The 14,777-nt window shown below is 43.0% G+C and overlaps 2 protein-coding genes across 5 annotated transcripts in view; both read right to left on the bottom strand.

Annotated features, from left to right (window-relative positions):
• LOC103395885 (glial cell line-derived neurotrophic factor-like) overlaps positions 1-1,118 on the bottom strand; it is a 15,324-nt gene extending 14,206 nt beyond the window's left edge. The window contains exon 1 of the mRNA XM_025052619.1: positions 101-1,118. The gene's annotated coding sequence lies outside the window, so the exon portion shown is untranslated. The remainder of the gene's footprint in view (positions 1-100) is intronic.
• Positions 1,119-8,455: 7,337 nt separating this feature from the next.
• The window catches only part of LOC103395857 (CMP-N-acetylneuraminate-beta-1,4-galactoside alpha-2,3-sialyltransferase-like), a 31,809-nt gene continuing 25,487 nt past the window's right edge, over positions 8,456-14,777 (bottom strand). For all 4 annotated transcript variants that reach the window (XM_008333663.3, XM_025052485.1, XM_008333662.3 and 1 more), the window contains 3 exons: positions 13,497-13,640; positions 11,352-11,498; positions 8,456-9,921 (listed from right to left, as the gene is read on the bottom strand). In XM_008333663.3, the coding sequence (XP_008331885.1) occupies positions 9,832-9,921; positions 11,352-11,498; positions 13,497-13,640 (381 nt within the window). In that variant the 3' untranslated portion in view covers positions 8,456-9,831. The remainder of the gene's footprint in view (positions 9,922-11,351; positions 11,499-13,496; positions 13,641-14,777) is intronic.

Below are 14,777 nucleotides of genomic sequence, written 5' to 3'. Positions count from 1 at the left end.
CTGTCCTAAGTGTGATTAGTCCATGGCACGCCTTTACGCACGCCTCCAAGCGAGACGCGCGTTTGTCGGTTTCCCTGTCATTTTTCTGAACTTTTCTTACTCAGTGTTCAGTTATCCAGGTTATCAGAGCCTGTGCCGCCCCGGTGTCTCCTCCTGAGTCTAGAACACAGCCACAGAACAAGGTCTCCAATGCCCCGCAGGACTGGAGGCTGTGCGTAAAAGCAGCGTGCCGCTCCGCCTGTCTGTCTGTCAGAGACTGTGTGAAACCGGAGTGCGGTGGCCGTTGTACCAAGTGCTGCGATCTTTTTTTTTTTTTGCTCCCCATCCAAATAGCTCAGATGTCTTTTTGTTCCCGCGCTGGAGGAGGAGAAGAAGAAGGAGGAGGAGGAGGAGGAGGAGGAGGAGGAGGAAGGGGATAGAAGTGACACAGGATGACCATGGATGGTTTTCAGTAAAAGTGTTGCAGTGAAGGAATCTGCCAAGTGACTACACAGACAAACAAATGTCTCAAGTACCGTTATAATTCACTCACTGGGAACACACACACACACACACACACAGACAATAATACCTCAAGGTGATTTTTTTTCCCATGTTACTGAGGAAACCCCAGCAGTTCAAACCACCCACTTAGGAATAAGTAATGAACATAATCCCCAATTATCAAGTGTTTTAGAATGTGGTAAAAAAAGTCAAGCACACACTCTAGAGAGAGAGGCTACCTGTTAAACTGGAATGTAAACAGGCGACCTGTTCCTGTAAGGCCAGAGAGCTAACCACTACAACAACGCGTGGTATTTATCTCATAAACACAGTCTGGAGGAAAGTGTTGTGATGTCTGATTATTGATGTACGAGATGAGAATACACAGAATTAGGGTTGCAGCGGTGGACAGCAGTCAGACATATTCATATTAGGCCTTTGTTACAGAGTGAAGCCAAAAATAGAAAACTGCTTTAAAATGGTGAATTAATCAGCCAGGATCGTTAGTTAACTGTTTACTGAGGTTATTGATCAACGTGACGTGGTTTCTATCAAGTTTTTTTTTATTTTTATCAATATAAATTTTTTATCAATTACTAGACATGCGACCCCATTTGAATTTCAGGCGACCGCACTTGGGGTCCCAACCCCAAGGTTGAAAAACGTGACCCCATTTGAATTTGAATTACAAAGCAACTAAAATATGATGTCATTTCCTTAGACTTACTGCAGGCTAACACACTGGCAGCTAACTTCAATGACATCTACAGAGTTTGTTACTCTCTTAAAAACATGTTAGTATGCTAATGTTTACCCACAGCTCTCCAGTGCAGCTCAGACTGATGGGAATCCGATTTTGAATAATTGAATTTTCCAATGATTCATGAGTAAACAAAGGTTTGGCCCATGATTCAGCTGGGGAAGAAAGGGTTAGCATTACTTTAATTAGTTCCATTATTATTTGCCCAAATTTTTGCCTCTTTATAAATTATAACACTATCATTTTTTAGCCTAACATTTTTTTTTTGTCTTTTCTTGGCTAGTTTTCCTGTGTCTGAACGACCTTTCGCTCTTTAGACCACAGTTTAGCTAACACCTACCTGCGATTGTTCTCTCTGTCATCTTTAAAAAATAACCTCACAACACAACTGCACGTGACGTTCCTGCCGTGAGGCCAATATTCTTACCACTGCCCCAGCGAGCAGCCTCCATGATGCTGTGTGCAACAACATAAACAATGACTTCACGTTGGTGCTGTGGCCCGATGACCTGTTGGTATCTGGGCTGGTTCCCAGTAGGCTACTTGGTTAATTCTTCTGTACACAAATACGATGACTAAACGAGCGCTCCTTCATTCTGTACACAGGACACACACACACACACACACGCTTGTGCATGCTTGGCACTCAGACCTGGTGTTTGTTCAACCGGTCCATCTGTGGACGCCCGAGTCCCCACTCCTGAAGGGTGTCCCCTGTTGAACCACAAACCACAAACTTTCAGTTTTCAGTTTTGGCTACCAGCTTATTTACGACATACATCTTACAGGTTAGTCCTGTTCAGTCTTACCAGCCCAATCCACCCACCCACTCTGCAACACACGGAAAGGCCCTCCAGCTGGGGCACTCCCTGCAGGGCAAACACTGGGGCCTGACGAGCACAAAGGCTGGGTAAACAGCTCCTTAGTTTTCCTCTCCGGGCTCACTCTCGGTGCCGGGGCGCCAGGTCATACAGGGAGGATCCTGCTCTTTGCCACGGAACTATTTATAGTAGCAACCCACGGGCAACAATGCAGACAGCTGAGGAGCATGACACGCAGGAATGTAGTGTCAGATAAAAAGGATGAGTTCAATAACAGCAGCAGAAAAGAGAGGATCATAAAAACTCAAAAGCCAGGTCATAAAAATCTACCGTAATATCACACACACACACGCAGTCATCCATTCAACTCCATCTGCTGCCAAACCCTAACTGTGAGATAATAATCTGTGTCTTCAATAAAATATGTCACTGTCTGGAAGTGGAAATCAAGAGCAGAGTTTCAGCAGAGGGCACCACAAATCTGAGAAGCGTGTCTCCATCACCATCCATCACAGCGCGCTCTGGTGATTAACTTGTTCAGCTTTGTGAGAGGGATTTGCACCCTGACACTTGTGTTTGTTCTTTGAGAGCCACAGTTAAACCCCATACAAGCACATCACACACACACACACGGTCACACACACACACACACACGGACGGAGGTTGAGTCTTTGGTAAGAGGCCTGGGTATTGACTGAGGAATGATGGGCTGCTGGTTAAATGCATGTTCCTACAGTACAGCATGTGGTCACTACTACACACTGTTGAATTATATTCATTTTATATGAATTGCTCAGGATCTACCAGCACGACTGCATCACTGGGCAAAACATAAATCCTCACATCCTATGAATACTAAAATACTAAAATTATTATTGTTATTATATGTGGAAACGAATGTACACAGAAGAAGTTTTTGGTTTTGTATTCGGAGTCTAACACTACAACCAGACAATAGAGGAGTGTCTGCTCCAGATGTTGAGGACAGTTAACAGGAGTTTTTTTCCCCTCCAAAGTTTCTCCAGTTTCAAAGGTCACCAACATCACCACAAGTTCTTTCTGTGTGCTCACAAAATCCAAAGGTGACTTTTCCTTTTTGGGCCCCTTCCAGCTTTTAAGTCTGTTTTTACTTTTTTTTTTTTTTTTTTCAAGCGGGAACTCCCCGATGCAGAACACTGACCACGGCCCCCTCACAAAACGTGTGAGACCTAGTGGAACTGAAGCTGAAGAGGGAGAAGAAGTCCACAACAATATCTTTCCATATTAGCTCAACAAGTGAATCTAGAAACAAATGATTCTCCAGTCATTTACAATCAATCAGAACTGCATTCCTACAGCGTCTTCAAGGTTTGCTCTATCACTGCCCGCATAAACAAATCCTGAGGAAAAGTGTCAGCATATGGCTTGATTAGAGGCCTTGTTATATGGATGGATGAGAGCGGGATACACAGCACGGAGGCCACGGAAGTGAGCAGTCTTTAAAAAAAAAAAAAAAAAAAACCTAAGCAGAATAATGGAAAAAATTACGAAACTGGTTAAACTGTGCAGCAGATGACCAATCGATGATCAATTAATGTCAGTGTGTTTCAGTTGAGGCCAGATTTAATAATAATAATATTATGATATGTATCTATATAATTATATAATTATATAATTTCACTAGAGTGTAGTGGTTTCTTTACAGAGGCTGCCATCTTGAATCACCAGGACTGTATACATTTATGAAGCCAGGTAGCAGGTTTTCACTACTTCTGTTTAGCATGCAGGCTAATATCTGCACATTAAGTTATGCAAATAAAAAAATATTAAAACAATATTATAAATAATAGCATTATTAAAAGGGCTATTTTGTATATATATATATATATATAGTTATATATATAATGTTTTAAACAGATGTAGAAAAATACATTAATACATTCATTTCTAGAATTTTCCTGTACTTCCCAGTGTTTTAAACAGATGTAGAAAAATAACCTGATGATTTCTAGAATTTTCCTGTACTTCCCAGAAGTGACATTTTAATTATGAATTTAATGACATTGGTCTAGCTACCTTATTGTTTTTGCAACATTAAGCTAAACTGTGCTGATCTTAAATCAGCTCTTATTTGTCTTTTTTCCAGTCTATATTTTTTCTTTTCGTTGGCCTAATTACCGATCTATTTGCCAACACTCAGTCGTAGCCAGGATGGAGCTGTCTATTGTTAAACACATTGTTTTGACGTTGCCCAGACAACAGTCTCCAAATTAAATTAATGAGTCTGGTCAAAGAGCTAGGAATTCTTAGCAGCAGCTTCCAATCGCCAGATAAAGAACAGAAATTCCTGTGTGTTTGATTCCAATAAAAAGTTCTTGATGTTTATCTTCTTTGATGCATTTGTGTGTAGTGCTATTTACACACAGTGAATGTTCTTCAACTATAATATTTAGTTGTGTAATCAAGAGAAACTAAAATCTTTTACCCTGGCTCAAAGTATGGAAGAAAACTGCATGAACCACCAGGCGTCCACCACCAACGTCCTGCTCCGACTTCATTATAAGGTCTGCAATGCTAAATCAGTGATTTGGTTTTTTTGACGTACAGACCAGATCCCATTTGGGGTGGACATGTTCAAACCTACAGATGTTTCTGATTTGGTTTTTGCATCTGGGTACTTTTAGTGTTTTCGTTTCCATCGCAGCAGAACACAGAAACAACCAGAAACATCAAACACAGCGACTCGCCGTATCGTTCGTGTAATTATGAAACTGTCTGTCTATTTATATTGACTAATGATCCGGAAATGATCGCTGCACACTGGGAGCTCTGAGCTGGACAGGAGGAGACCAAGCCGCGGCAACACAGGTACCTGACAGCTCCGTGGGTGTGTCTCCGCCGCAGACAAAGGCAGAGTGATGAAACGTGGGACACCGTGGAGAGAGGGAACGTTGCGTTCCCTGATCTCAGCTGACCCAACATTAAGTAAACACAGAACAAATGGGTGTCTGAAAGGGTGTTTTCTCTCCCCGGTCTAACCCTTTTTTTACGAGGAGTTTCAATTTCAGGCCCGCAGGTCGTGGCCTCTCCGTTCCAGCCCAACAGAGAGGAGGTGGGGCAGGGAACCTGTCGCCAAGAATAAAAGGCCGGCTTGCTGAAGAGGTACAGGCATGCTCACACTCCTGTCTGCAGGACCGGCAGAAACCACGGCCTCCAGTCGGCCAGCTGCCTGAAGGGGGGAGATCCCTGGTGGCAAATTTCCTCCTGCTGTGGGGAAGGAGCATTCGATCCCACCCTGCGGAGGTCTGAGAATCTGTCCAGTCAGAGCAGCCAGAGCCCAGTGAGTTTAGTGAGCACTGAGGCATGTCTGCTGGGGCCAAGAAAGGAGGCTAGCTGAGCATTAACGGCAGGACGGCAAAGTTCTGGTCCTCACACCTGCAGCTGGAGCTGGAGCTGGAGCGCTCGCTTGCACTGTACCTCACACCTGCAGCTGGAGCTGGAGCGCTCGCTTGCACTTGTTCTCTCCTCTTACTCAGATTTTGCAGAGGGCCAGAGTGTTGGATTTGTTCATGTGTGGCTACAGCAGTGAAACAAGATCCACGTCAGAGTTGATCAGGTGAAGAGACAGCACAAGGATGAGGATGGACAGAAAAGGAGAGACACTCAGAGGGGGACAGCAACATAAACACAAAGGAGACAGGGAGAGTACATCAGTGAGAATGTACTGAACAAATGAGTTCCTCTGGCCCTGCAGGTAGAAGAGACAGAGCCGCAGAGGAAATCCCCTTTCTTCACCTCTCTGTTCTGTCCTCCTCCTTCTAGGACAGTGTTTATTTACCTTCAAGGCTAACTTCCTTTTTTATAAGCACATCCAATCGATTTATAGCTATAAAAAAGTCCAACAAACAGGCATGGAAGGAGAGTTTCCCCAGCAGTGAAGATTGTGTCCAAGAAAGTGTCCAATTCACATCAAGATAGAACAAAACGTGGAGTACACACATTAAAAATATTTACTATATAAAGTTATTCACAGTGTACAGAAATGTGTTTATACAAGACAAATACGAAGACTATAGAACTGACAGGAAGAAAAGAATAAACTGCAGAGTCAGAAGATCCAAACATGCAGAAGAGCAACACAAGCAAATATCATTCAAATTCTTTCCAGCGATATATAGTACTGTGCAAAAGTGTTTGGGTGTGTATACATTTACCAAATACCTCTTACATGAATGAGTTTGTGTAATTATGTCATCATCTTCCTCAATGTCACCACGATCATCACCAAGCATCAGGAACACACACCAAGTGTCACCTAGGACTTGAACCTGAAAGCTTCCGGACCCAAGTCCTCTTTCTTAACCACTAAGCCACCACTGCCCCGGGTGTTACTATTATTATTATTATTATTATGCAGCATGTCTATGAAGTGCAGCAATGGGGGCGGGGCATACGGCACTTCCACCCAGTCCACTTCCGAGATGTTTAAATAAAAACAAAAACAGAGTTGGCGCTCCTTCACTTTTTCTTCAACAACCTCAAAAAAAGCTGTAAAAAGCAGTGGGTGGTTGGGATTAAAGTCAACACACACACCACCTAACACAGTACGGCATATACGGTGTGTGTGTGTAAAGCTTTTAAATCAGTCTGAACTATGACTGAAATGGAACAAATGGAAAGGCAGAAGAAGATTCTTACCTAATACGTATCTCTTTATTATTAATATCCAGTTGTTAAGAGCTTTGATTTTGGGTTCAGTCCATTTGAACTCCTCCAGCATTCAGAAAAAACAATTCCAAAAACTCCAATCCTAAAGAATGTTTTTTTTTTTTAACAAAGAATCTGCTTGCTCCTAAAACATCAAAAACAAAAGAAGACACACAGGTGGTGCAGTGTGGGTGTATCTGTCCTCCAAGCAGCGTCTGGGTCCAGGATAAATATTCTAATCTGCAGCTCATCCTGAACACAGGTGCGTACTCTGTCGCTGCTACACTTCCCCGGTGATGAGGTGTAAGGCACTGATCGTACCTCATGTTCATGCGACGGCCAGCTGTTTCCTGAACAGAAACAGGAGCCAAACTGAGCCAAACTGAGCCGAAGTGGAACGATGAACGGAACGGTTCAGAAGGAGCGCCGTCCGACAGGATCCCAGCAGTGTTTATGGAGACTTCAAATCAGGTATAGGAAGACAGCGAGAGAGCTGATGCACAGTACTCTGATGCACAGTTACTATGTACTTTCAGAAGGAAAGGCGAGAGAGCAGCGAACAGACTTAACAGCAACAGTACTGGAAGCAAGTAAAAGTACTCTGATGTACAGTTACTATGTACTTTCAGAAGGAAAACAAGGACAAACAAAAAGACGGGGGTTAAACCAACTGAAACGCACCATTTTGATAAAGGTGTTTTTGATAAAGTCAAGACAGATTTCTCAAAAAACCCAAGGCGACCTGTATGATGGTGTAACACTTTTTTTCCACAAATCAAAGAACATATGTGAGGAAAAACACAAAGCGTTGACGTTACAAACTACAGCAGAAAGAGAAGAAAAGCCGAGGACTACAAATCTAACTCGGGGCGGAAAAGATGATTTTGCACAGAGCCTGTGTTTCATGTACTAATGAATACTGCTGGGCTACTGCTGAGCTACTACTGGATGTTCCAGCAGTCACATCTTCATTCTTTTACTGCAAGTTCAATTTAACAACATTTGCTTTGTAGTTTAATCAAGGCATTGATTCTTAATCATTGAGAATAATGATCAGAATTGTTATATGTGGGTGATGTGACTCCAAAACCAAACAAGCATTTAATTCTTCTTTGTCACAGTCTGGCTGGTGGCTCCATCCGTTACTTATATACAGTCTAAAGAAAAAGACTCAACAGTGTATGGATAAAAGGTTGACCCTGCTATATAGATATACAGAGAACTGTCATGAACCTCTAAACATACAAATAAAAACATCAAATCTGCTTCAAACAAAATGTAAATCAAGCCAGATTAAATCACCTGGGACCTTAAAGGTGCAGTCCGTGAGGAAGCACACGGTGGGAGAAGGAAAACTCTGTGTTTGTGAAAACTTCTGTGTTTTCTCTGAACAAAGAAAAGTGATGGATAGCAGGCCTGCCTGTGACCAAGACAACTGGAAACAAAATAAATTATTAAAATCAATCCAAAAGCAAAAATATATATATATATGTATATAACCATTTTCTACAATTCACTGAAGCACAAAAGTCTGCAGCAACAGGAGGTGGCAGGAGCTCTGACAGACAACAGCTCCTAGTCTCACAACACACACATGTGCTCCGACTGTGACGTCCAGCAGCAGAGAGGAGGAAGAATTTACCCACAAGACACAGAGGAGAGAAAAGGAGATGCTGGAAACAACTTCAGTCACTAGAACAACAGGTTATTCTTAGAAGCACCGTTTTAATGTCGTCAAAACTGAACTGAAGTCACAATTTTAAAACACATTTGAGGAGATCCAGGGAATGAATCTGGCACGGACGTTTGTCCAGCTGAACTGTCCAACTTGTTTTTGTAAGTCATTTGCCCCAAAGATTTTTACCAATACTATGCAACATCCAGGTCCTTGAACGTAGCCACAGTGTAATCTAATCTAGGTCATTGTACAGTACTTGTTTTTTCAAAAAGCCGAAGGTGGAATATTTTTTTAAATAATTATTTTTGTATTACCTTCCTATTAAGGTATTTCAGTTTTGTCCAATGAGACACGAGAAAAAACTGACTCGTGTTGCATTGCACTAGTAGTACTATTTTCCATAAACAGGCCAGATGAAAAGTCTAATAAATGATCATTGAAGTTTTATTTGGTAGCTGGGAGTTGATTCGCAAACAAGTAGGAAAACTTCCTCTGACAGAACTGTTTTGTCTGGGGCAGGTGTTGATTTGAAGGGTGTTGCTGCTGTTGAATCTCCATGACAAGAGGTATGAGTGTAGATGCACTAAACCAGGCGCAACCACCGATCTCTGCAAGAAAACAACCAAGCCAGTAATACAAAGAATCATCCAGAACCTCCAATAAATTAACACTTAAATGAAGCTCCACCTCCGTAGCTCTCTGCTCTCTCTGATCCATGTGAAGATGTGCAAAGAGAAAGGATGAGTGGATTGGTTCAGGGTGGGTGGTGTGATTGCTGCAGCGTTTTTCTTTTTAAAAACAAACCAAAAAAAAAAAACAACTGTAAAAATCTTTGATATTTACACTGAGGAAAGTGAATACATTCAGGCAGCTAAAAGAATAGGGGAGGAGGTTGACCCCTGCCCCCTGAACGAGGTACGATTGGCACTGCTAATACGAAGCCCATCCCCGCACAATCTCTGTGATCCTCTCTTCATTTCTCACTCTTCTGTTCCTTCGTGTTTGACAGGAGGCCGTGCCGTACTTCAGGGATATATGCGTGGCAGAAGTCAAACACGTCACTGGCTTCATCTCCTCCAACATTTGAGGGAACAAGCAGTAAACATTGAAAAGAGATGACTTTGTGTTGGTGACGGACAGGAACAGGACCCATCATCAACGCCCCTTCTTGTGCCTTCTTTGGTTCAGAAGGCACGTGTGTGCATCGCTCCACAGAGACCATTTTTGCGTCTTTCTTTAAATAAATAATATTCTTTGATATAAAAAAAAAACCTGGCAGTGTGCAGGACACCCAGGTCTAAAAGGAGTTCTGTTCTCCCTCTTTCTCAGACATTTTTCAGCTCCCAGTGTCCTGAACTGTAGTCCCTCGGGTGAAACCTCGAGACCAGTGGTGGATTGTAAACTCAGATACCATTGGTCAGGTCTGTGATGACATTAGCTTTAACCAGCTTACGAAGGAACTCCTTCTCCTTGGATATGTCGTGTGTCCATGACTGTGAAGATCAGAAGAACAGGAAATGGTCAAAACTAAAAAAAACAACTGTGCAAACCAAATATGAAGACACTGTAACACACTGAACACAAGCCTACACTGTATTGGGTAAAGATTTTCACTTTCCCAGCGTCTACATGTGTGGGTGTACACAGTACATGTATGCACTAATATGTGGAAAGCCATGCTAGGTCAGTTTCCCTCCCTGCTGTGCTATAAGGACGAGGACCAGTGGGTTGAAACTCGAGATGTCGGTTCCTGTGTTTCAGAGCTTTGGGACTGAGAAACAAAAGGCAACAGAGAGCAAATCAAGGAGGCAAAAGGGTGGAGGAAGACACAGGCAGGAGGGAACAGAAGGCAGAGCAGCGAGGACAGTGTGGGCCCGGGGGCTCTTATACACCACACTTTTGTTTCACACCAAAATAACCACAAAAGAAACTCCTATGAATATGATGGAGTGAAGGAAGACAGGACGTGTCGAAGGTTAAAACTGTCACTGTCTCAAGGGGCAAAAAGTAGACTGGGGTGGATTTAAGGAAAGTGGAAATAAAGGTGATCTGCTCTGCTGCAGGGTGGTCCCATCAGAGTGACAGAGATTTAACAGACGCTCTAGTTCTATCACTTATTAGCCACGTGTGGCAGACGATGACAATGCTAATGATGACGTTGATAATTAACGCCGAGGTTAGTTAGACGTTTAGACGAGGGTAATCATCAGACCCAGCTAACAGTTTACACGCGTCACCACCAGGGTGACATTCTCAGGCTGCTCGAGGCTTCACTGTAAACACAGAGAGGAAACATGACCGATGGAGGCAGGGCAACGGCTCCGTCGTCAGGGCGCTTAGAAAATGATTGTTCAGTGAGCGTGTTGCTGAAGTGGCCGGTGAAAGATCCAATCAATCCAGGGTCAGTTTGAAGTCTAGAGTTTATTAACAACGTCATATGTTTGAAAGTGAGGATTAGGGAAAAAAACTTTTAACATTTATAGATGGTGTTTTGTTCTGATTGGAAGCGTATCAGCCCAGAGGCAGGTTACCTTTGAGAATTGGATGAAATGTGGGTTTTTGAAATATTTTTGAGGGATCCCACAAAAACCTCGTAATGATGACAAACAAACAAAAATGTTGTATTTTTGAGGGATCCCACAAAAACCTCAGAAGAGTTCAAAAAAATCTTGCGCATTTATTAGAGGAATACAAACATAGAGCAAATTTATTTTGGCCAAAATCCATTTCAACTCCCCTTCACCCCATGCAGCCCAGGTGGTCCCTCCTCATCAAAGTATTCTCTGTGTGTTTTTTTATGACTATTCTTCAGGGACCACAGCAGTGAGGGAGAAACCAGAATATGTTGTTCTCTTTTAGCATAAAGAAAACCTTTCACCAGACCTGGATGACAGAAGACTGCACCGTGGTTCTGTCCTCTCACCTCTTTGATGGTGGACATCTTGACAGTCTCGTAGTAATGCAGAGGTGCGTGGGGTGTGTTCATGTCGTAGCCGAAACCTGCCACCGCCACCTCGTCACAGTTATGCAGCGCCATCGTTATGGCCACTGTTCCTAATGTTGGAATGTTCTGGAATGTAAGCGGGGACACAGGGAGGCGGAGTCATATCATCAGAGTAGAAACACACACACACACACGTTTTAAAAGAACAAATGTAGAATATAGATCTGGTGTCGGTCTCTGTTCTGCTCCACCACAGCTAACTGACTCTGAGCACTTGGTGATTTACTATCAGGTTTTAGACCCGACCTCGGCTACAACACTGATCTTCCAGGTTGAACTGGGCTCCCTGACTGCCCAAGGCTGCAAAGATCTCGGAGTGCGAGGTTGTGTTCATGAAGTTGTATGTCAGAGAACAAGGAAAAGAAAAGAAAAAAAAACGGGTCCAGAAGAGAGGGTGGAAGGAGGCCCCATTTAAACCATTACCCTGATTTGCAGCCCTGAGGGGAGGTGGAGCTGGACTAGAACCAGCAGCTGGCCAACCCCCTACTGTGGGTTCTAATACAGATTAATTTACACAGAAACAGAGACTCACACATGCACATACACACACACACACACAAGATAAACACTTGTATAACAAATAGACCTCTCCATTAGCCTGTATGTGCATAAACAGTCCCTTCAGATCATGTGACAGACGGCCCAGTGTTCTGGAGAAAGAATCTGCCAAATCATACAACCGTGCTGCTAGTATTGTATGAGACAGCACTGCAAACAACGAGACACAACGCAAATGACCACACTCATTCAACAACTCACTCAAACACACACACACACACACACACACACAGGCCAGATGCCCACATGTTGGACATATGTTCCAGGGGGAGTTCAGCGGGGCTGTTCTCGTGGCCCTGAAGGCCAGAGCTACAGTGATCCACTCCTCATTTTTCTAACAATACTCCCCCTGTTTACCCACTGACACATCGCACTAACAGTCAATTGTATTTGCAACCATATTTACAAACACATTTGCGGATTTGAGGTCCACGCTCTATTTTGGCATTTTCCATCTTTAAATATTTATCCAACGTCAATGTGACAATTTCAGAGCCAGACAGAATTCATTACTAAAGTGCACAACTTGATACAGTGAACCCGGATATAGCTTGAACATTTTGGTCACAACACGTGAAAATGTGTCATTTTTCAGTTATTTCCACCTCCTTGTATTGCAAACATGAAGTGAGAAAATCCCCCAAAAACATGATTTTCCAAACATGAAAATGTGAAAATTCATAACCATCCAGGACCTGAAAGTCCTCCAACAAACCTTGTTTACAGTCTGGACGTACAGTGCATCCAGAGTGGATGTACTCATAGTGCTTCACATTTTCCATGTTTTGTTATCTAACTGCCCTGATTTGAAATTGATTGATTTTCCACAAAAAAATTCCACAAAATTTCCACTCTGTTCCCATTCAAAGTTTTTTTCCACAGAATTTCCACCCTGTTCCCATTCAAAGTTTAACAAAAAGTGAGTTTGACGTTATTGCAAACATATTAAAAATAAAAAACAAAAATGAAAGAAAATGCAAAAAATAAAATGCATGAGTCTTTCAATCCTTAACTTCAGCTGCATCCTGTTTCCAGTTTACAGCCATTTAATCAAAGTAGTTAAAATATATTTAGAGTTTTTACTCCATCATTTGAAAAGTAGCTCCAAGCGAAGCCAAGTGTAAATACCCCTGTCCTGGGGCATGGAGGTGGTCACTGATGGTGCCCCATGAAAAGGTTGGTCCCAGAAACCTGTGGGAGGTAAAACTCACCCAGGTCCTGTCCTGAGTTCATGTTGGCGCCATTCATGTAACAACCTGTGCTTACAATAATGTATTAATGACGTTCATTCCCTATAATTACATTCAGATGACACAGACTGCCAAAGCCTGGCAGACTGCGAGGCCGCTGCAGGTAACTCTCACACACCTCTGTCATAACACATGGTTGATAATTGCTGCCAAAGATGCTTCACCAAAGTACTCAGCAAATGAAGTGTGAACTAATGCACATGTTGTGTTTTGCATTTATTTTTAGATTAATTCGTAGATACATATATTTTCTCACCCCTTTGCCCATGATGCCATTGTTGAAGGGCAGCCCAATGAACTGGAAGGCAGCCTCCTGGAAGAAGTAAGGGTTCAGGATTCTCATCTCCGTCGGCTGCCGTGGAACAGACTGAGGCACAGACTTCCAGAAACCTTTGTCACTCTGAGGAAACAGGGAAAAAAGAAGAACATTTGAACAGTTAAGATATGATCCTTAAACACATCCACACAGAGCCTGGAGTCAATGTCGTTCTTTATTATAAGTCTGTCTCTATTTAATACTAATATATGAGTCAATTAAAGGTTTATACTTAAACAAAGGGACGTGAGTTCTGGACCAACTTTGACCTCAAAATTCAAACCACATTTTCAAGCCAATATTCCAAGTTAACTTTGACATCCGACAGGATATTAATCAAATCGCACCTTGACCTGAGGGCAGCCTGTGTGACAATCATCAATAATAGTGACGGCCATCACTCAGACGGACCTGTAGCTACACCTGAGCAGGATTACAAAACTATAATTGAAGGCACATCTTCAGAAACGTCAAACGGCAGCAGCCACTGAATCACGAGCAGAATCAGAGGATTCCTGAATCCTGTCTCCGGTGGAAAATATCTGGAACAAATCTCTTCCTAATCAGTTACTGTTGCAGCTTACTGCATGAAAACCTGGTGAGCTAAGCCGTGCGTGATCGACTCGACTGACACTGTGATTTCCTAAGTGGCATGAAACCAACAGACTCAGCAGATGTAAATGGGAATCACCTGTTCAAATAGCACAGCACCCGCCCGGCGGCCTTTGATTCAGCGACGCGTTGCTGTGTGTCTGTGCGTGCTTGTGTGCGTGTGTGCGTGGTGCTGAGTGTTTATGTGTGTTGGCCGAGGCAGTAGCAACAAGTCTGCTTGCTTTGTGGCTTTGACAGTGGCGGCTCTTTTTGAAAGTTGGCCCACTTGTGTGCCTTGGGCAGGCTGCGACAGGAGCGGCGGCTCATCTCTCCTGTCAACACAGCCTGTGTTTGCCAAGAATCTATTTAGCAGCAGTGTTTAGTGCGAGAGCATGCTGAATAAAGACAGTGATGCATTTTTGTCTTTTATTCTAGGAAGCGGTGAAACTAATGACACACACACACATAACACACCCCTTGGCTTTACACATCTGTGACCTGACATGTACACAGACACGGATTTCACGGGCGTGGATCCCTTTGAAGATATTCAGACCAGGACAGGTGGCTTTGACATACGGTATGAGCAATTAGTATGTGAGGATTGTGGTGGGTGAGGAGGGAGGAGGG

The sequence above is a fragment of the Cynoglossus semilaevis genome, chromosome 20 (genome assembly GCF_000523025.1).
Source record: "Cynoglossus semilaevis isolate Cse_v1.0 chromosome 20, Cse_v1.0, whole genome shotgun sequence".
Taxonomy (NCBI): domain Eukaryota; kingdom Metazoa; phylum Chordata; class Actinopteri; order Pleuronectiformes; family Cynoglossidae; genus Cynoglossus; species Cynoglossus semilaevis.
Note: the sequence above shows the minus strand (reverse complement) of the source record. Positions and strands in the feature narration are given on the sequence as shown.